At 47.7% G+C, this 23,282-nt stretch overlaps 1 protein-coding gene across 16 annotated transcripts in view; it reads right to left on the reverse strand.

Annotated features, from left to right (window-relative positions):
- Positions 1-23,282, reverse strand: part of HK1 (hexokinase 1) — a 132,572-nt gene that overhangs the window by 48,799 nt on the left and 60,491 nt on the right. For 14 of the 16 annotated variants that reach the window (XM_078345691.1, XM_035268139.3, XM_078345685.1 and 11 more), the window contains one exon: positions 11,151-11,313. In XM_078345691.1, coding sequence (XP_078201817.1) covers positions 11,151-11,159 — 9 coding nt within the window. In that variant the 5' untranslated portion in view covers positions 11,160-11,313. Of the gene's footprint in view, positions 1-4,369; positions 4,508-11,150; positions 11,314-23,282 lie in introns of all 16 variants that reach the window. The other 2 variants (XM_078345689.1, XM_078345688.1) reach the window with 1 other exon arrangement.

Here is a 23,282-nt window from a genome sequence, read left to right on the forward strand (position 1 = left end):
TAGTTTTAGCTCCTACATTTAGGTATTTGATCCATTTCAAGTTAATTTCATACATCGCATAAGGTGTAAGACCAACTTCATTATTTTGCATGTGGATATCCAGTGTCCCAGCACCATTTCCTGAAAAAACTTTTCTTTCCCTGACTGAATAGTCCTCGCATTCTTGACAAAAATCCCAAGTGATCCTCATGCCTCAGCCTCTCAAGTAGCTAGGATTACAGGCATATGCCACCATATCCAGCTAATTTTTTGTATTTTTAATAGAGACAGGGTTTTACCATGTTGGCCAGGCTGTTCTCGAATTCCTGACCTCAGGTCACCCACCTTGGCCTCCCAAAGTGCTAGGCTCACAGACGTGAGCCACCATGCTCAGCCTGTATGCATTTAGTTCTGAACTCTCCATTCTGTTCCATTAGTCTACACGTCTACCTTCATGCCAGTACCACCATGTCTTGATTACTGTAGCTTTGCTGTAAATTTTGAAATTGGCAGTGAAATCCCTTCAAGTTTGTTCTCCTTTATCATGATTGCTTTGGCTATTCTGGGTCCCTTGAGCTCTTTATTTTTAACAGAAAATAAGGTTTGCTTTTTGTTTTTAACAAAAAGAGTTCTCTTTTATAAAGCTGACTTATCTCTGTATTTGATTCTACCAAGCTATAAGCTCTGACACACTGCTATATTTCTGGAACTTACAATGGTGTTTGGAATATAGGTAAAAACTGAACACACACTTGTGGAATTAATGAAGGTATAAAGGAATAAATAAAGAAACCAAGGAATTTTCACATTGAATGTCACTGTTCCTGTCTTCTTTCTCAAGTTCCTTGAGGGAAAGGCCACGACTTGGGATTCTCTGTCCTTGGCACCCAGGACAGCTCAGCAAATGCTTGGTAGCTGCCTGGTCACAAGGACTGGTGGTCCATTCATTCATTCAAGGCACTTGATATGGTTAGGCTTTGTGTCACCACCCAAATCTCATCTTGAGTTGTAACCCCCATAATCCCCATGTATCAAGAAAGAGAACAGGTGGAGGTAATTTAATCATGGAGGTGGTTTCCCCCACACTGTACTGGTGATAGTGAGTGGGTTTTATAAAAAGCTCTCCCCTCTTCGCTCAGCACTACTCCTTCCTGCCACCTTGTGAAGAAGGTGCCCTGCTTCTCCTTCTACCATGATTCTAAGTTTCCTGAGGCCTCCTCAGCCACGCTGAACTGGGAGTCAACTAAACTTCTTTCCTTTATAAATTACCCAGTCTTGGGCAGTTCTCTATGGCAGTATGAAAATGGACTAACACAGCACCCCTGCTTGCCATTCATTAAGCACAAGGCAGTTATGCCATCATGTGACATACACATAGAGGAAAAACCAGAGTGTGTTTTTCCTTTACTTACCACAACGCAGAACACACCTATGACCCTGGATACATGTGGGTTTTTTCCCACACACCAAGCAAGCAATTCTGCAGTGAATTCTCCAGTGAACACCAGTGCCATGTTCTCTAATTCAATTCAATTCTTTCATTAGCTACCTAGAGATAGCATCGGATCCCACAGGATGAGGGCTCGGTCACAAGAGCCGTCCTCCCCCAACTTTAAACACCAGTCACAAGCACAGGTTGTGGCCTGTGCTTCTGGCTGACTACTATAAATCGGAGTTCCTACAACACCCTCCTTGGGTTCCATTAGTTTGCTAAAGCAGCTCACAGAACTCAGAAAAACACTTCACTTACATTTACATATTTACTATAAAGGCTATTACAATAAATACAGATATAAGAGAAAGGGCAGGAGCTTCCATGCCCTCTCCAGATGTGCCACCTAGGAACCTCCATGTGTTCAGCTAGCAAGAAGCTGCCAGAACTCAGTCATTTTAGGATTTTTTCTTTTTGCTTATTTTTTGTTTTGTTTGTTTGTTCTTTGAGACAGGGTCTCACTCTGTCACCCAGGCTGAACTGCAGTGGCATGATCACGGCTTACTGCAGCCTCAGTCTCCAAAGCCCAAGGGATCCTCCCACCTAAGCCTCCCTAGTAGCTGGAACTACAGGCATGTGCCACCACCCCCAGCCAACTTTTTTTGTATTTTGTGTAGTGACAGAGTTTCACCATGTTGCCCAGGCTAGTCTTAAACTCTTAGGCTCAGGCAATCCACCTGCCTGGGCCTCCCAAAGTTCTGAGATTATAGGCATAAGCCATCATACCTGGCCTGTTTTAGGTTTTTATGGAAGCACCATTATACAGTCATGATTGACTAAATAATTGACCAATGATTTATTCGCTCAATTTTCTGGCTCTCCCTGGAGGCGGCATGAGGGTTGTGGCTGAGAGCAACCCTCTGATCACATGGTTGGTTCCCCTGGCAACCAGCCCCCATCCCGAGGCTATCCAGGGGCCCACCAAGGAACAAAAGACACTCTCTAATCACCCAGGAAATTCCAAGGAATATAGGAATTCTGGGATTCTCCTAGCACCTCTATCACTTAGGAAATTGCAAGGGTTTTAGAAGCTAAATGCTAGAGACTAGGAGCAGAGACCAACATGTAAATGTCTTATTATTTCACACATTGGTTGGTTGGTTTTTTTTAATGACAGCTTTATTGAGATATAATTAACATAGTATACAATTTTTAGCTATTTAAAGTGAAAAATTCAGTGGTTTTCAGCATATTTAGAGTTGTGCAACCATCGCCACTATCTAATTTTAGAAAACTTTCATCACCCCAAAAGAAATTCCATACCCATTAACAAGCATTCACCATTTCCTCCCAACCTCCCTATTCCCCAGAAACCACTAATGTACTTTCTGTCTCTGCAGATGTCCCTATTCCAGACATTTGATAGAAATGGAATCATACAATATTAGGTCCTTTGTGTCCAGCTTTCACCCGGCATAAGGTTTTCAAGGCTCATCTATGCTATAGCATGGATCAGTACCTCATTCCTTTTTATGAACCGATTATATTCCATTACATGTATATATCACATGAAGCCACTGGTTTTAAATTATTTGTGGTCCAAAAGAAAGAGAACAAGGGAGAATGCTGGGAAGCATTCTCATAGATTTGGTAGAAATTCTGACCCTGACTTTGTGCCACTGTACAAATCAATACAGGATTTTCTTTGGGCTTCTACTGGAATCCTAACTCCAACAGTACTTTACCACTAGGTTAAAAAATTGAATTCTCACTCTGTTGCCCAGGCTGGAGTGGCTCACTGCAACGTCCACTTCCCAGGTTTAAGCAATTCTCCTGCCTCAGCCTCCCGAGTAGCTAAGGCTACAGATGGCGCAATCTCAACTCGCTGCAACCTCTGCCTCCCAGGCTCAAGCAAGCCTCCCAACTCAGTCCCCCACGTAGCTGGGAGTACAGGCATGGGCCACCACACCTGGCTAATTTTGGTATTTTTTGTAGAGACAGGGTTTCATCATGTTGCCCAGTGTGGTCTGGAACTCCTGGGCTCAGGAGATCCTCCAGCCTTGGCCTTCCAAAGTGCCAGGATTATAGGCTTGAGCCATCGTACCCAGCCTCATGGCTCCCTTCTTTAACAGGATCAGACCAGCAGGGTCCCCAGGAATTAGGGTCAGAGAAGAAAGGGTGGTGTGAGATGCCAGAGCAACACTAAATATTGGACACTTCACACACTTGTAAATGGGAGTCATAGATTTGAGGGGGCCTGGATAAACAGCCCCTGAAGGTAGTCACAAGGGGTCTCTCTCAGCTCCTGATCCTTCCCCCTGAGCAGTGACCCTGGTTCCATTTGACAGTGTGCTTTGTGGTTGCTAAAAGTAGAAGTTGTACCTATTAGTTTATGGATAAGGAAGCTCCAGCCAAACTCGCTGAATGGCTCACTCATGGTCAGACCTGTGGCAAGGCCAGGGTGACCCCTCCCTTCCCTTATCCCTTATAATTGGCAGATACTGTGATGCTCAGTGTGTGCGTGAGCATGTGTGTGTGTGTGTGTGTGTGTGTGTGTGTGTGGTTTTTTTTTGTTTGTTTGTTTTTGACACAGCGTCTCACTCTGTCACCCAGACTGGAGTGCAGTGGTATACCATCTTGGCTCATTGCAACCTCCCACTCCCAGGTTCAAGCAATCCTCCCACCTCAGCCACCCAAGTAGCTGGGATTACAAGCATGCACCACCATACCTGGCTAATTTTTGTACTTTTAGTAGAGACGAAGTTTCACTGTGTTGGCCAGGCTTGTCTTGAACTCCTGATCTCAAGTGATTGACCTGCCTTGGCCTCCCAAAGTTCTGCGATTACAGGTATGAGCCACCGTGCCCAGCCACGATGCTCATTATTTTTATGTGTATGTCTTATCTTCATCAGCTGGATAATAAGCAACTTGAAAGCAAAGGCAATTTAGCAGGCTTACCTCCCTCCCCTGAGTACTGAACCTTACAGGTGGCAGGCAGGCAGTGAGTGCTGCTAGTTCGGTGAGAAATGGCTGCACCAAATGCATGGTCCATTTGGTCCTATACTCTGCTGGGCAAAAGACACTGAAGAATGATGTCTGTTAAGGACAACAAGATTACTGATAAATTTGCTGGATGTCTAGCATCTCTTTAGAAAACTATGCTCCCATTTTTCACCTATGAGGTTAGAAGTGGGGCTGAATCCCTGCTCTAGCTCCAGGGGGACCAATGTGTGATCCAGGCATGGGATCCAGGGGCGTCCCAAGTCACCCATCTTGTCCATTGTGATTGGTTCAGGATGGGCACATGACCCAAGTCAGCCAATCACAGCCCTCTCCAAGGAAGCAAGACCTGCTCTTTGCGCAGAGATAGTTGGCTATAAGGGGAGGTATCAGCCTAGAGCTGCAGGGGCCATCTCTACTTGTAAGGGGAGACAAAATGAAGCGAACACAGAGGAAAGGAGCTGACTGAACAAGTAAGAGACAGATGAATCCCTAGATACAGAAGTCAACTCACAACCAGACTTCCAAGTTATAAGAAACTAGAATTCTTTTTTTCTTAAACGAATTTGAGTTTCTTTCAGCTACAACCAGAAGGCTCCCAAGTTCAATATTCTTTGTCAGAGAATGAATCCCCCAAATACCCACTTGCCCACCATAACAAAAGGGACCTATCTGTTCTTTCTGAATTTTTTTGTTTTTTTGATACTGAGTCTCACTCTGTTGCCCAGGCTGGAGTGCAGTGGCGCAATCTTGGCGCACCACCTCTGCCTCCCGGGTTCAAGCAATTCTGCCTCAGCCTCCCCAGTAGCTGGGACTACAGGTACATGCCACCTTGCCCAGCTAAGTTTTGTATTTTTTTAAGTAGAGATGGGGTTTCACTACATTGGCCAGGCTGATCTCAAACTCCTGACCTTGTGATCCACCCACCTCAGCCTCCCAAAGTGCTGGGATTACAGGTGTGAGCCACTGCACCCCGCCTATCAGTCCCTTTTACCTCGGGTTGGCTCTGATTCAGAGGTGACTTTCAGAGCTGTCATGTCCAGTCACCTCCTTGCAGAGACGGGAGTTGCAGCCTGCGGGATCACCCACATCTTGTGTGGCTAGCTCAGGGGCAGGGGTGAGACAGCCTGCCTTGGTTTGACCCTTTTCTCTGTCTCCTCCTCCTGTAACATCACAGATGCCAGTGAATCCTGAAAACCTCCAGTTCCTGCAGGGGCTCAGCATACACATTTAGGCCTGCTGGGTGGGATCCCTGGACTGGCTCCATTAGTTAGGAAAGACTTTCCCAGTGAATTCTTACAAAGCCAGTTATTAAATCACAATACTGATGAGGATGACGATGACCCACTGGAACTCATGGTGGTTTGCAGTTTTCTGAAGACTCTCATTTGATCCTGGTGAAAGCCTGGTGAGGCAGGTGGGACAGGGATTACCATGGCCATTTGACACATGAGGAAATGGAGACTCAGAAGTTAAGTGGCTTCTCCAAGGTCACACAGGTCAGGAGTGGCAAACTCAGAAACTGATTCAGTGTTCTAGATTTTTATTTCCTTTTTTCCTTGGCTACAAGTTCAGCCTCTTTCTGCAGTAATAGGTTTCTTCCCAACCTTCCTCTTTCAATCTTTGGTCTCAAACCTTCCTTCCTGCTACTCGGGCCTCCTACTTGTGACCTCTGCTCACATTTCCCATTTCCACTGAAGCTGGGAGAACAGCTCTTCAAGAGAAGGCTCATTAAGCAAAACATCCAAAGGGCCACTGGCAATTCTCCACTTTCTAATGACAGCCATTATCACCAGCAAATAATGGAAAACAAACACAGGACAGATGTGTCTCAAGTCCCAGCCTGTGCTGGAATACAGGGCAAGCAAAAACTCTGCCTACAGGAAATGCCTGCCTGAGTCCAGCTCAAGGAATTGACTTTTTTTTTAATTTTGAGATGGAGTCTCTGTCGCCCAGGCTGGAGTGCAGTGGAACAATCTCGGGTCACTGCAACTTCTGCCTCCTGGGTTCAAAGTGATTCTCGAGCCTCAGCCTCCCAGGTGCTAAGATTACAGGCACCTGTCACCATGCCCAGCTAATTTTTGTATTTTTAGTAGAGGTGGGGCTTCACCATATTGGCCAGGCTGATCTTGAATTCCTGACCCCAGGTGATCCACCCACCTCGGCCTACCACAGTGATGGGATTACAGGTGTGAGCCACCATGCCCAGCCTCAGTGAATTAATTCTGTACATGAGATACAAAGGCATTCCTGACCATCTACAATCCAGCTACCTGATGGGAACCCACACCTTCATCAAAAACCTGACAGGAATACGAGACACTCAGGAGGTTTCACAGATGGAGAGGAATATCTGAGATAACCCAACAATCTTTCCATATAAGAAAACTAAGACAGGCCAGGTGCGGTGGCTCACGCCTGTAGTCCTAGTACTTTGGGAGGCCAAGGCAGGTAGATCATGAGGTGAAGAGATCGAGACCATTCTGGCCAACATGGGAAAACCCTGTCTCTACTAAGTATATAAAAATTAGCTGCGTGTGGTGGCACATGCCTGTAGTCCCAGCTACTTGGGAGGCTGAGGCAGGAGAATCTCTTGAACCTGGGAGGCGGAGGTTGCAGTGAGCCAAGATTGCACCGCTGTACTCCAGCAACAGAGACTCCATCTCAAAAAAAAAAAAAAAAAAAAAGAAAGAAAGAAAACTTAGCCCAAATGCTGCTAGAAGAGAAGGTAAATATTTTTCTTCTGTTGACTGGAAAGCAGTACTATGAATATTTAGGATCCCAAAATAACCATGACTACACTGTAAATGGCTCTGTTTTGCATGAAAAAAAGACAAAACGATAATGGCACATTCAAGCTTCTAGCAATTTTTTTTTTTTTTAACTTCTCCTTTGGGTGAAAACTTCTCTTTTGGGTAAAGACTGTGCTAGAAACAACGAAGGCAAAACCAAGAAATAGCCAATGCTATTAAGCCTCGAAAAGCGTACATGCTAATTAGCACATATATTTATCCTTAGAGATAAATGAGAAAAGGAGAAAAAAAGGGACATTTCAAGAATGGGGGAGGCTGGACACAGAGGGACAGCAGTTCCCAAGAGATTGGGTAGTGAGAGAATCCAAAATATTTCACCCCAAAATATGGCTCCCTGGTATGATGAGTATTTTGAACTAAAGGCCCTTAAAGATCAACAGATTCTGGAAGATGCTTTTCTCCTATCTACATAAAGACCCCACAGACCCTCCAAGGAGAACTCTGCCCTTACCCTCCCTGTTATCTCATTATCTACTGCAGAAAAGAAGACTGAAGAATGTGACCACACCTGAATGGACCTTTTTAAAGGTCCATGGGCCCTAGGCTGGGCGCGGTGGCTCACGCCTGTAATCCTAGCACTTTGGGGGTCCGAGGTGGGTGGATCACAAGGCCAGGAATTCCAGACCAGCTGAACCAATATGGTGAAACCCCATCTCTACTAAAAATACAAAAATTAGCTGGGCGTGGTGCTGGGCACCTGTAATCCCAGCTACTCAGGAGGCTGAGGCAGGAGAACTGCTTGAACGGGGAGGCAGAGGTTGCGGTGAGCCGAGATTGCACTGCTACACTCTAACCTGGGCAAGAAAGCAAGGTGTATTGCACTAAGTGAAACTGGTCAAATAAATCCTCCTTTTAAAAATTGCAAAAAAAAAAAAAGATGACTGTCTCTCATTCAGTTTCCAAAGAGAACCGGTACTGGTTAATCTCTATTCCGTGATCCCTTCATTCTCCCCAGTAAACATTTATTATTCCCTGTCTCCTGCCTCCCCTTTGAAAAGAGGAAATATAAGTATCTAGGCCCCACTGGGATACTTGGGTCATCACTCTGTGATTCTCCCCCATGCATGTTAATAAATGTGTATGCCCTTTCCCCTATTAATCTGCCTTTTGTGAGTTGATTTTTCAGCAAACATTCAGAGGGCAAAGGGGAAGTTTTCCCTTGCCCCCTACAGTAGCTTTGAAGAGGGAATTCTATTTAACCAAATCACCAATGTTAAAAGACTTCAGCCAGGTGTGGTGGCTCACACCTATAATCCCAGCACTTTGGGAGGTAAAAGGATCACTTGAGTCTAGGAGTTCGAGATCAGCCTGGGCAACATGGCAAAACCCTACCTCTACAAAATAACAAAAACAAAAATCCTCACTGCCTATAAAAAAGTGTTCAAAGGGGGAAAAATTAATTAAAATGGGCTGATAAGTATCAAAATGTATGTATCAGATATGTTTTCAGAAATGCTTCTGAAAAATCAGTTGAATTCCAAAACTCTGCGTCTCGTCGACGCAAAACTCTCCCAGGGTAGAGGGCAGTGAGAAAGGAAAGGCTTGTTTGCTTCCTTTGCCTTGGAAATCACATCACCACTCAGGCATTTCTCCACCGTGGTGAGCGCCAATTTAGCCCTCTGGGGTTTGGGATTACCACTAATTCTGTCGCTAATTACTACAGGTGAAGCAGTGATTAACATTACAAAAAGGGAACAGCACTATGGATTTACTATTAAGGAGACCCAAATTCTGATTACTCCGGGGATCTCCAGGTTCTTGGATGATAAAGGAGCCAGGAGGCAGGGGGAGGTGAAGACGGAAGCTGGAAGCGTGCAGAACACAAAGGGGCAGGGAATGGACTGGGTGGGGCTGGGTATCCAAGTCCTTATCAACAGCAATGTCTTTGCAGGGCTGCAGGGACCATTCCAAGGGAAGTGTGGGTTCTGAGGCACATTAACTGAACCCACCCATAAATATTTGAAACGGCAGGTACCGTTTCTGTGAATCTCTAATGGGGGTGAAAATAAATTTCACAAATGAGTATGAGTTCTGAGCCTTTTTTGGAGGAGTAGCCAATATGGCAAATTGCTAGATTTCTATCACACTGGGATCACATTTTGGGACTCTCAATCCTGGAAATGGTTTGTGAAGGAGAGAGGGAGAGCACCCCTGCTGACATAGGGCCCTGGGACACTGGCTGGCTTGAGAGGGGCTCAGGGGGAAGGAGGCAAAGTGTCTCCTCCTCCCCTGTGTCTGCCCTGGGCCAGTCACAGAGGACCAGGTGCCTTGTCAGGGATCAGGTATCCTTCTAAGCTCTCCCAAGCAAAGCCAAAGCAGGTGCTCTCCTGGGCGCTGCCCATGCCCACTCCCCCCGCCGCACCCTCCTTCCTCTTCTCTGGGCTGAAAGCAGTCAGAGCCATGCCTCTACTACAGAGCTCTCCTCATCCTGGAAAAATTCCAATGCTCTTGGCTGTAGGTGACATCCATGGCTGGGATAAGCAAAAGTGAACTATAAGGGTCTTTCTTTGCCAGCCAGAGACAAGAGAACACACCAAAGGCAGACCACAGTCTAATCACTGATGGCCAGAATCTCTTTAGTAGTTCTTAAAAAGCTAAAAGTAGGTGCAAGTAATCAACACCTAAACAAAAGGACGGAGGTGAAGTAGGCTTTTAAACAGCCAACGAAAATCAGAGATAAACATGCTAATATGTGAGCATGAAGTAGACTCCACCAATGGCCACAGCAGGCAGTACATGTCCTCTTTATCAATGTCCAAATCTCATTCAGGATGACTGCAGGCCGAGGGCAGAGGTTTTTCCTGCTGCAAGCAGTCTACTTCCACTTGCCCATCTTTCAAGACTGTCCACTGCAACAGCTGCAGTTTTCCTGGCATCCATTTTGCTGGCTGCACACAAGATGCCCCAAATCACTCCTTTAAATAAGAGCCTTGAGAGCAGGGAATAAATCCCAGGGGTGTGTGAAGGCTGTACTCACTGGGTGTGCACTCACAACCCAAAGAGAAACCTGACTTCCTCCTGCTTTCCCTCCCTCTGCTGCCTAGAGCAGGTGAGCCCTACCCTAGAGCACAGAACACCACTCACAGGGAATTCCTGTGAGGGCACCATACTGGAGGGAGCACAGCACTTGCCTCTACAAACAGTAACTGCGGGTCCACCAGGGAGAACAGCTTCCACTTAGCAGGCCAGACTGCACCCTCCCAGTCTCCACTCAGCCAAGTGCAGGGGCTGATACCACTCCTCTGGGGAGGAGATACAGACAATCCTCAGGGACCCCTCCCCCAAAGTCCCACTGCAGGGCATGAGCCACAGGAGGCAGAGTGAAAGGATGAAAATTTTCTTTAAATTCTACCTCCCCTTTCTATTTCTTTGTTTTGGGGGCTGCCTCAATTCTGCATCTATGAAATCTGTCCAAATGGAGACTGGAATTGCCCCTCTAAGTCTGAGACCCACCTGTCCACTAGGATTGCTATTATCTGGGGTGAGAAGAGAGGGAAGCATCGATGGCCTGATGGAGTGATTTCCCTAAAACGAGCCTTTCATTTGTTCTGGAGTTCTTCATCATGAAGACATAAGAGCAACCCACGCAGCATCTGTGAGATTCATCAGCACTACACTTTCTAAAGTATCACAAGCCACTAGACAGTGAAGTGGATGACAGCAGGTCAGCCCTGTCCAACCATGGTATCTCCAGTGCCTAGCATATGGTAGATACTCAGTAGACACATACTGGATGGATGGATGGATGGATGGATGGATGGATGGATGGATGGATGGATGGATGGATCAATGGATCAGTGGATGAATGGGAGACCAGACTGATGGAATGGTGAATGAATGAGTGAATGTATGAGTAAATGAAGTTAGAAGGATGATTTCACAGAGCATTCAGCCCTCAGAGTTCAACCTCTGGGTGAGAGACTTACCAGAGCCATCGGGAATGGACCTTACAAATGTTGGCAACATCTTGACTGTGGCTGTTGGATTAAAATCCCGGGAGAGGCCATTCTTCATCTCCTTCTTGAAGCGAGTCATGATATCTACGAGAGTTTCATCAGAGAGCCGCATGGCATAGAGATATTTGTCAATCTGGAGGAGGATGAGAAGAAAGGAGAATGATGTCGAGAGGGGGAAGACAGGGTAGGATGAGGCACCCACCAGCCAAGATAGCCAGTTCCCACAGGCACAGGAACACGCACGATGGCATGTCGCACAGTGGAAGGTCATTCAACTGCCATTAACCATGTCACCCAGAGCTGGCATGCAAATGCTCTGAGCCCAGTTCCTGGCCTGTAAAATGAACCAAACATCTCTTAGATCCTTTCCAATTCTCAAATATTACATGGAAGCTGATCTTCAACCCCCCAAGTACTTGATGGAGACAGGCTTCCTCCAGTATCAGGAACACCTCAAGCCTCCATCCCTCTGTGGGAAGTTGCTGGCTCACTGTCACCAAGATGAGAATGACAGAGAAGCTATGAACAAGGGCTCTGGAGCCAGCCAACTGGGTTCAATCCTAACCCCACAGCTTAACAGCTATGTGAATTTCAGTTTCCTCAACTGAAAAACTGAGATGATAGATAAGACCTAACATACAGGATAAGTTCAAATGAGACAGAGAAGCACTTGGAACACAGTAAGTACTCAATAAACATCAGCTATTATTATTAACATGAGACAGTAGTACTGGTAGGTGTCCTTGGGCAACACTTCTAGAAAGGTAGAAGTGGTGGCCAAAGGGCTAGAACCTTTCCAAGAATACAGGGTGGCAGGCCCAGAGCACAGAAACCTTAAACCCAGCCTCAATGTATAGAGACAGCCCCTGGGCTCCCATACTGGGCCTGTGTGCCAGGACCTCCAAGTCAAGCTACTTCTACCCTTCACCAGGCCTGACCCAACCTGTTCCTCTTCCTGGGTTCCCCATTCTCCTCAAGCTGTCCAGGCTCCTAACCTCAGGCACTCTGGGTGGTCACTGGCTGTCACTAGTTGTTCATCATTGATGGTATCTTCACTTTTATTTTCCCAGAAAGTATTCACTAGGCACCCACTATGTGCCTGGCATTGGGCTAGATACCTGTCCTGATGGCACTATCCCTGTGGAGTCCACCAAGGAAGGTCCTTTTGTTTCACCATCCATTCTTTCTGCTGCTCTATGTCCTGGATTGCTGATGATCATCTACTATATCTTCAGCCTCTCCCTTTCAACCCATCTTCTACACCACTGCGGCATTCGCCTCTTAAAGTACAACCCCAATCAAGTCACACGCTGCCCAAAGCCCTGAAATGCCTCCCATTCCCAAGGCACCTACCCTCTGCAGGTGTTGTTCCAAGCTCTCTGAACTCTGGCCAAACCACTTCTACCATTCCTGGCAGGTGCCCCAGGCTCTCCTTCCGCTGTTACCGCTACCTGAAATGCCCTTCCTTTTCTTCCCAGCTCACCTAACCTTCAAGGTTCAGATCAATTGTCACTTCTTCCTGAAGATGTCCAAGTCCCTCACACTGGATTATCACCCCTCCCTCAGCACTGACCTCTAGGCAGGGTCTGGCCTGGATCCCAGCTTTCTGTGTGTGTCACCTTGACCTCTGCAATTCCTCGCATGGAGCCTTGCACACAGAAGGCTCCCAGTGGATAGAGAGACAGATTTATGACACCACAAAGCTGAAAAGACCTTGATAGTTTTTTGTTTTTGAGACATAGTCTCTCTCTGTCACCCAGGCTAGAGTGCAATGGTGTAATCTTGACTCACTGCAACCTCCATCTCCTAGGTTCAAGCCATCCTCCTGCCTCAAGCCTCCCAAGTAGCTGGGATTACAGGCACATACCACCACGCCCTGCTAATTTTTGTAGTTTTAGTAGAGACAGGGTTTCACCATCTTGGCCAGGCTGGTCTTGAACTCCTGACTTCAAGTGACCCACCCACCTAGGCCTCCCAAAGTGTCTGCCAACACCCTCTGTGGCCAGCGTTGATCCTTGCCCCCACTCCCAATCACTAGCCCTACCACCTTTTTCCCTTCACAGTAAAGCAGCTCAAAGAAAGGCAATCAGAAACCACCAAGAGCCTGAATAGAAATTGCCAGAAGAAACCAGGCCTGGTGGCTGATACCTGTAATCCCAGCACTTTGTGGGGCCAAGGCAGGAGAATCATTTGAACCCAAGGGTTTGAGACCAGCCCAGGCAACAACCCCCGTTTCTACAAAAAATAAAAATTAGCCAGGCATCATGGCTCACGCCTGTAATCCAAGCACTTTGGAGGCCAAGGCGGGCGGATCACCTGAGGTCGGGAGTTCAAAACCAGACTAACCAACACGGTGAAACCTCATCTTTATAAAAATAAATAAATAAAAATAAAAATTAGTGAAATGTGGTGATGCCCGCCTGTAGTCTTAGCTACTTGGGAGGCTGAGGCAAGAGGATCACTTGGGCCCAAGAGGGTGAGGCTGCACTGAGCCAATGATTGTACCACTAGCCTAAGTGACAGAGTGAGATTGGCTCTAAAAATATTTTTTTAATTGCCGAGGAACAGTGGCTAATTCTTGTAATCCCCACACTTTGGGAGGCTGAGGCAGGCGGATTGCTTGAGGCCAGGAGTTCAAGACCAGCACAGGCAACATGGTGAAACCTTGTCTCTAAAACAATACAAAAATCAGCCAGGCATGGTGGCGTGCCCCTGTAGTCCCATAGTCCCAGCTACTCTGGAGTCTGAGGCAGAAGACTGCTTGAGCCCAGGAAGCAGAGGCTGCAGTGAGCCGTGAGCCATGACTGTGCCACTGCACTCCAGCCTGGGTGACAGAGCGAAATCCAGTCTTAAAAAAAACAAATACACACACACACACAATTTTAAATATATATATGTGTGTGTATATTTATTTATTTATTTAAAAAAGAAATTGCCAGAAACATGGCCCTGGGAGGAAAGACAAGCCATGCTCTACACTGGCTGGCAGCAGTCATCAGCAGCCCTTGCCCTCGTAGTGCCCTAGGTCTGTGGGGAGAGACAGCCACAGTACAAGCATGGGAGAGAAGGCTTCCTGGAGGGGCGATGTTGGAGAGCATGCCCAGGCACAAGCAAGGGCATATGTGAAGGCCAAAGGGGAGGGAGGGTGGTTTTTGTAACGAACAAGCTGATGATGTGCCTGGAAGGACTGTCCAGAGCTCAACCACGCAGGGCCTGATGAGCCACACAAACAAATGCAAGCAGGATCCCAAAGCACACTAAGCCTTGGGATGGCTTTACTGGGTACAACCATGATGAGACTTGTGTGTCTGCTGTGCAGAGAATGGAGGAGCAAGAGCAAGATCATACAATAAAAGCCACATTGCTAGCTGGCACGATGGCTCATGCCTGTAGCCCTGGCACTCTGGGAGTCTGACCGAGGCAGGAGGGTTTCCTGAACCCAAAAGTTCAAGACCAACCTGAGCAACATAGTGAGACTGCACCTCTAAAAATATTTTTAATTTTAAGGCCAGGCACAGTGGCTCATGCCTGTAACCCCGGAACTTTGGGAGGCCAAGGCAGGTGGATTACTTGAGGTCAGGAGTTTGAGACCAGCCTGGCCAACATGGTAAAACCCAGTCTCTACTAAAAATACAAAAATTAGCTGGGCGCACTCGGGAGACTGAGGCAGAAGAATCACTTGAACCCAGGAAGTGGAGGTTGCAGTGAGCCGAGATCATGCCATTGCACTCCAGCCTGGGCAATGCAGCAAGACTCTGTCTCAAATTTTTTTCTATTTTAATTTTTAAAAGGCACATTGCTACTCCAGCATTTTGGACACACCCCTGAAGACGACACTCCTCACATATCATGATTATACTTTATTAAGATGTCCATCTCCTATGATACTGTGTGGGTTCCCCGGGGAAAGAAAACATATTGAATACACCTTTGGAACTCACCCAGTTGCTTGACACAAAGGAGGAATTCAAACAGTGCTGGGTCCTGGAATAATACTATATAATTCTCTTGTGGTTTACAGTCTATCAGTATATCAAGATCCAGTATGTCATTTAACCTTCAAAACTGTCAAGGAGATGCTCTTAATCCCCATTTTACAGACACAGAAACTGAGGGTCCAAGAAGCTAAGTGATTTATTAGTTCAAAGCACACAGCTGGGGGAATGAGGGTTTATACCTGCAAGTCTAAGGTTACTCCATTCTGTCATCCCTGCCCCTTAGAGAAGGCTGGTCCCCTGCTCTGCAGAAGGCAGATCCAAGTAGAGCTGCAAGGGTTTCTAGCTGGACAATGAAAAGCTTCTAGAAAAGGCAGCTCTCCGTAATTCCACAGCTCTCCTGCCTTCTAACTCAAGGTGCAGCTCAGCACTCAGACATTGATCCAAAAACCCCAACATTTCAGGACAGCCAAGCCGAACCCAAATAAAGCCTAGAAGCTCAAATCAAAAGGGAGGCTGCCGACACAGAGGATGGCCTGGTCCCCAAGCTGCTACGGAGGGAGGGTTTTCCTCCTTTTGTTCAGGTTCACGAGTCATCGTGGGGTACAACCCCTCTCAGTAGAGACATGGGCACTAAGGTCAAACGCGGGTATAATTGAGGCAAGGCTGGAACTGAAACTGGGGACTCCTGGATCTTACATTAATGGGGACAGTGAAGAGAAGCCCCTTCTTTCCACTGGTCCTCGCTAGACCAGAAGCGGCCACCGAACCAGCAAAGACCCTGGGGCCTGGGGCTGGACTGGCCAGAGAAGAAGTCAGCTCCCTGGTACCTGCCACACTGCCCAGCCAGGCAGGCACCTGGTGCGGGACTCAGCAGACATGCCCCTCTGGACTGGGTGCCTGACACAAGCATGTGGGACTCTGGGCAGGCTGGGATGGAAATATGGAAATGGAACGATGCCTGGTCCCAGACGCCAGACATCAAACACCAAGCTGGGTCCCTCAGAGTCTTGCCTGAGGCTGCCAAGAACCCGCATCCAGCCTCCAGGGCCTCTGTCCACCATTGCCAGGGGAAAGAGCCCTTCCTATGAGAGTAGCTAGGCTGGCAGCACAGGGCGGGTGCTCTTGCTCAAACTCTGTCCAGAAACTTGTCCCGGATTCTCCTTCTTGTGGACTGAGGGGACCTTGAAGCTCTCAGCGGCTCCCAAAGTTGGACCCTTGCAGAGCAGGAGATGTCATAAGCAGAGGCACACAGCCCAGAGCCCTCCAGCCAAGAAAAGAACTCAATGGCCTGGCACTGCACTCAACTCACAAACATTTCTGGGCCGAAACCCATCCCCCACTCCTGCTTCCAACAGAACATGCACAAAAAACAAACTCAAGACTGGACATGCCTAAGTGAACAGGCTAGTTGCAGCAGGAGGCACCAGTAACCACTGGTAACCATCCCGGGCGTTTTCACCCTACCCCATGGAAGGGGGCACAACCATGGAAAACTTCACTCCCTCTCTCATCCATTCTCCCATAAAGATCAAGATGATCCAGAACAGCAGGTGTGACTGAAGCTGCTAATGCAGGCCTTTCAACTGAACTTTCCAAGCAAGATACTCCACTTACAAAGAAATCGTGGCATGCACCCTGAAGAGTTAAGAAGGATGTTAGCTTAGAGGAAGACAGAGATTTCAACATCAGAATTCACTTTCCTTTCCTAAGGACACTGACTCGGAGAAAATGGGTCCTGGGTGCTTATTAACATCACCATTAGCAAGGCCCCACATGTGCACTGGCCCTTCAGACACAGACCTTCATATACATTATCCCATTTGAATTGCGTAGAAAGATGTGAAATGAGCTTGTGGATGCCAAGTGCCAGGCAGGAAGCAGGTGCTTTAATGCTAGTTGCCCTTCTCCTGTCACTGTAGCCCAGTGAAGTAGGCAGGAAAGACATCATTATCTCCATTATCTAGGAGAGGAAACAGACCCATGATTCAAGCTAAGTTTTGTAATTTATAAATGGCAGCTGGGTCTAGATTCCAGGGCTTGTAACCTCCCATTTGGGGCTTCACCTTAAGCATTTCCATTTTTCTCATGTGGTGGAAGGAACACAGGGCTGTGGACAAAGAGCTGGGTTCAAATCCTATTAGCTGTGTGACTCTGGACAAGTGACTTATCTTTGTGAGTTTCATTTTTAAGATGGAGATAATAAATCCTCCACCACAGAGAGCTATGGGAGGATTTTAACGTGCCAGAAACAAAGTAAGCATCAAGTGTCATTTCCTTCCATCCCATCCCTAAGTGACTTAATCATGTGCCCCTAACTCCTTTCACCTCAATGCCTAAAAACTGCATCTAGCTGGTGAAACCTCATCTCTACTAAAAATACAAAAATTAGCCAGACATGGTGGCAGGTGCCTGTAATCCCAGCTACTTGGGAGACTGAAGCAGAGAATCGCTTGAACCCAGGAGGCAGAGGTTGCAGTGAGCCAAGATCGCACCACTGCACTCCAGGATGGGCAACAGAGCAAAACTCCATCTCAAAAAAAAATACATCTATCACTGGGTGCTGTGGCTCATGCCTGTAATCCCAGCACTTTGGAAGGCCGAGGCGGGTGGATGACCTGAGGTCAGGAGTTCAAGACCAGCCTGACCAACATGAAGAAACCCCATCTCTACTGAAAATACAAAATTTAAAAAAAAAGAAAATACAAAATTAACCAGGCATAGTGGTGGATGCCTGTAATCCCATTTATTTGGGAGGCTGAGGCAGGAGAATCACTTGAACCCAGGAGGCAGAGGTTGCAGTGAGCCAAGATTGTGCCATTGCACTCCAGCCTGGGCCACAAAAGTGAAACTCCTTCTCAAAAAAAAAAAAAAAAAAATGTATCTACCAAAAATGCTACTGATCCACTGGTAGAAAACTAAAGCTGAAAGGCAATATGCCTGAAAAAATAGCAAATGAAAGATTCTGGCAGAACTACTCTGAAACATCTGCACTGCTTTATTATTTTTTCAAAGAAGCAGTAACAGTAATATATACTTACTGTAAAATATATTCCAACATCATACAAGTGCATAAAAGTAAAAAGTAATAATTCTTGGCAAGGTGCCGTGGCCCCGCCTGTAATCCCAGCACTTTGGGAGGCTGAGGTGGGTGGATCACCTGAGGTCAGGAGTTCGAGACCAGCCTAACAAACAGGGAGAAACCCTGTCTCTACTAAAAATACAAAATTAGCTGGGAGCCAGGCATGGTGCCGCATGCCTGTAATCCCAGCTACTCAGGAGGCTGAGACAGGAGAATCGCTTGAACCCAGGAGGCAGAGGTTTCGGTGAGCTGAGATCACGCCATTGCACTCCAACCTGGATGACAGTGTGAGACTCTGTCTCAAAAATAAAAAGTATTAATTCTCCCCCCAGCCTCCCAGAGATATTTCTGCTAATAGAGCTTTATGTATTAGGACTATTTTCCTACCTAAACAAACACTCATACATACAAAGATGGATGGTTCTTTTTGTTTTACAAAAATGGATAAACTCTTTTTTCTTTGAAAACGTACTTCCCGCTTTCTATTTCCTGCAGACATTGTCTCTAAGACTCAAACTAGCAGAGCCGTACTAAAGACTTCCTCAGGACCCTGCCCGGTCTGATGACAGGACACAGTCAAGGCCTGTGGACACCTCCATCTTCCCATCCGTCACGTGGGTGTGTTCCTATGACTCTGACCTATAAAGGCCGCTCTACTTTGCACAGCACTTTTACCTGTTGGTCCTTACAGCATCCTGTCTGCAGAAGCAGAGCAGGTGCCATCACTCACAACGCTCTGAGCAAGAATGAGGGGCCAGGAGGTTCCTCAACTGGCCAGGGCAACATCCTTGCAGAGAATTGGGGTGGACAGCAAGCTTCCTGATTCCTGGTCCTGTGCTCTATCCTGTCAGTCTGGGGAGAGCCAGGGCCAGGGGCTTCCTGGAGTGGGAGACACAGTACTGAAGGGGCATCACTGCCACTGCTCCAACCACTCCAGAACAGCCTGGCTGCCCAGCCTTGCAGAAAGCATGCCACTCCAGTGTGACCTCCAGGAGGCCTCTTCTCTCCTCCAGCTGGGATCAGAGCCTCGACAAGCTTTCCGATCTGCTCCTTCCCCTTTCACACAGTCTGGGAAGGAAGTTCAACAGCCATAGCAAGCTGAGAGCAAGGGGCCCACACTGTGGTCTGTGCCCGCCCAGTAACCTGCACTCCTCTTCCTGCCAGCACATGGCTTCTGTGTCTGCTCAGCCCTACCTCAGTCCTAGGGCTGGCGGCTGGGAACCTAGTTTCTGTCCTGCTCTTGGCAGCTGGTCTCTGGGCAGGGAGGAAGTTGGCCACAAGGGGAGGCAGCCCTGATCCAGTGGGGTCCCTAAAGCAACCACTGACTCCCAGCACCCTGACAGTGGTTCAACACCTCAAAGGTCCTCCCTCACAGAGCCCTGTCCAGTCTGCCTCCTAAGCCTCTCCGTCCCCAGCTCCTTCTTCCTCCCAAAGCTCACCTCCCAACTCACCTTCTGGGGAGCACATGCCATGATCCGCCCCACCCCACACCGTCCACTCCTCTCCTCAGCATCCCCTCGGCCTTAGGTGCTCACTAGGTAGGAGTCGATCTGCCCAGGGGACACTTCGTGGTGTGTGTCTTTCCTGGGCGTTGCAGGAACACATGCATGGTCCACGCGGCCAGCTAAACCATGAGTGCCAAGGGTGTAGGAGTCATGCTCTCTGGGCCCTTTGTGTGTCTGGGAGCCCTAGAAGGCACCGCGTGGTGGCTCCCCGGCCAGGCTGGGTGGCTTCTGTGCTGGGCGGGAGGCCTCTGGTGACGCCTACCCTAGGGAGGTCTTAGAGGGTTTGCTGGCTCAGATAAGGGCCAGAGACTTCCCCAAATGGCCCAGCCCTTCTCTCCCCTGCAGTGGCCCCTCACTTCAGGATCTCGCTAAGTGACAGTGAGTTCCAGGCACTTCTAACCCCTGCCTTCCCCTCACCACTTCTCCACTGCATTGCTGAGGCCCAGAGGGACAGAGGAGCCTAAAGATAATCAGGATTCCCACTTCCTTATTCAAGCTGAGTCACCTGCAAGCTACCAGAGGAACTGTGTCTGGGATCATCAATTCCACTGCAGGGCTCCTCAGTGACATGTCTGTGTGATGCATCACCGAAGCCAAAACCATCCCTCAGGCACTTGAAAACACTGTCCTGGGGACACAGTCGTGCAGGGTCCCTTCTTCCGGGTTCATGAGTGTCTCTCAAAATGTATAAACTGTTGGTTCTGTTTCAGTGAACTCTGTTTATGCACAACAAATCACAAGGAAAATGGGATCCCCATTCTTGATGAAAAAACTGAGGTTCTAGGAACATGAATGTGGACAGAGCCCATGATGGGTGCTTTAACCTCCTACAGCCAAATCTGCACAACTGTAAGGTAGCTGTTATGAACCCCACTTGAGTCTGTGGGGTTCAGCCAAATGTCTCAGGCACCCAGCAAGGAGAGCGACACTGGCTGATGATCCCAACCTCAGCACCCCTTCCCTTGCCCTCCTCTTCCTAGGAGGACCTGAGTATGGTCTAGAGGTTCTAACAGGAGCTTCCTGGCTGGTAACAGTGGCCAAGTCCTTGCCCAGAAAGAGAACAAGGCTGTCACACTGAACTAACTAAAAATAAAGCAGGCCCCCAGTCCCTCAGGCTGGGGGCGGGGGGAACAGAACACTCCTGGAATGTGGCAGGGCAGGCACAACAGGCTTACTTCTCAGCCTCCTGGTGGATAGCTTAGGAAACAGCCAGCCTCTGGACCTCCAGTCTCACAATTCCCACTATCCCAGGCACCTCCTGACAACCGGGAGAAAAGGATCTGAGTCCAGACAGGTTTACTCTCACTGTAAGGCCTGAGACAACCAAACCCCTCAGGCCTCAGCCACCAGCACTGCCTCCCTCTATGACCTTGACCAAATCACTTCAACCTCTTGTGTATTTCTAGCAGTAAACTAGCAATCATGAAAACTGTCCTCTGGCCTCACACACCATACACAGGAGCTACATGACACTTTAGACTTCTCAGAACATGGCATTTCAGCAACCCATGGTATCATTTTCATCGTCCATTTGGCCAGGACACAGACATGAAGCTAGTCCAGGAACTCTCACACAATCCAAGGCAAAGGCAGAATGGCACTCGGGACCCCTGCCCAGGCTCAGGGTTCTGCTGTCTGCCTACTCTTTTAGCCAGGAAGCTGCCAGCCTCCACCTGGCTACTCACGGTACCTACAGGTATGAGCTGGGTGGGTAACAATGATAGCACCCAACGTTGGTACAGTTCTGTTCTGTATACTTTCCAAGTATTTCCTCGTCCATTCTTTTTTTTTTTAACCCCTCATCCATTCTCTAATTTCATTAAGTGGTGGCAGAGAACAAGGCAGGAATCATTTACCTCATCTGATAGAAAAAGAAACAGAGGCCAGGCCGGGTACAGTGGCTCACACCTGCAATCCCAGCACTTTGGGAGACTGAGGTGGGTGAATCACCTGGCCAGTTCAAGACTACCCTGGCCAACATGGCAAAACCCTGTCTCTACTAAAACTATTAAAAAAGCTAGCTGGGCATGGTGGCGCACTCCTCTAATGCCAGCTGCTAGAGAGGCTGAGGCATGAGAGTCACTTGAACCAGGGAGGCAGAGGTTGTGGTGAGTCAAGATTGTGTCAGTTCACTCCAGCCTGGGTGACAGAGCAAGACTCTGTCTCAAAAAAAGAAAAAGAAAATGAGGCCCAAAGAGCTTGATGGTCACCTGACAATACTGCTGAAGCTGGACAGGTCCTTTCTAGATTATGGATTCCAGATGACGAAATTGAGGCTTACAGATGAGGAAGCTGAGGCCCAAAAGGGCCCACAGGAACCCACTGCTTTAAATGCAGAGTGTAGGCTCACACCTGTAATCCCAACACTTTAGGAGGCCAAGGCGGGTGGATCACCTGAGGTCAGGAGTTCAAGACCAGCCTGGCCAACATGGTAAAACCCATCTCTATTTAAAAAAAAAAAAAAACTATATTAAAAAAAAATATATATAGGCCAGGCGCAGTGGCTCACGCCTGTAATCCCAGGACTTTGGGAGACCGAGGCGGGTGGATCACGAGGTCAAGAGATCGAGACCATCCTGGTCAACATGGTGAAACCCCGTCTCTACTAAAAATACAGAAAATCAGCTGGGCATGGTGGCACGTGCCTGTAATCCCAGCTACTCAGGAGGCTGAGGCCGGAGAATTGCCTGAACCAAGGAGGCAGAGGTTGCGGTGAGTCAAGATCGCGCCATTGCACTCCAGCCTGGGTAACAAGCACGAAACTCCGTCTCAAAAAAAAAATATATATATAAATATATATAAACGCAGAGTGCAAACCCCTGACTCATGGAATTCACCATCTAGCGAGCACTGTCCGACAGGAAGATAATATGAGCCACATATACAATTTTAAATTTTCTAGTAGCTACATTTAAAAAGGTGAGGTTGGGCATGGTGGCTCATGCCCGTAATCCTAGCACTTTGGGAAGCCAAGGCGGGAGGATCACCTGAGTTCAGGAGTTTGAGAACAGCTTGCCCAACATGGTGAAACCCCATCTCTACTTAAATAAATAAATAAACGGGTAAAAATAATTTTTTTTAAGATAATCTCACTCTGCCACCCAGAATGGAGTACAGTGGCACAATCAGAGCTCACTGCAGCCTCAAACTCCTAGGCTCAAGCAATCCTTCTGCTTCAGCCTCCCAAGTGAAATAATGTATTTTATTTAACCCAGTATATCTAAAATGTTGTTTCTGTATTTAATCAATATCAGAAAAAAAAAAAAACATTTTTTTGAAACAGGGTCTTGCTCCATCATCTAGGCTGTGGAGTGCAGTGGGTCAATCACGGCTCATTGCAGCCTTGACCTCCTGGGCTCAGGCAATCCTCTCACCTCAGCTTCCGAAGTAGCTGGGACTATAGATGTGTGCCACCATGCCCAGCTAATTTTTTAAATTATTTGTAGAAAAGGGGTCTCGCTATATTGCCCAGGCTGATCTCAAGCTCCTGGGCTTACGTAATCCTCTGGCTTCAGCCTCCTAAAGTGCCGGGATTACAGGTGTGAGTCACCATACCCAGCCTATATAGAAAACTATTAAC

Source organism: Callithrix jacchus, chromosome 12 (genome assembly GCF_049354715.1).
Source record: "Callithrix jacchus isolate 240 chromosome 12, calJac240_pri, whole genome shotgun sequence".
In the NCBI taxonomy this organism is placed as follows: Eukaryota; Metazoa; Chordata; class Mammalia; order Primates; family Cebidae; genus Callithrix; species Callithrix jacchus.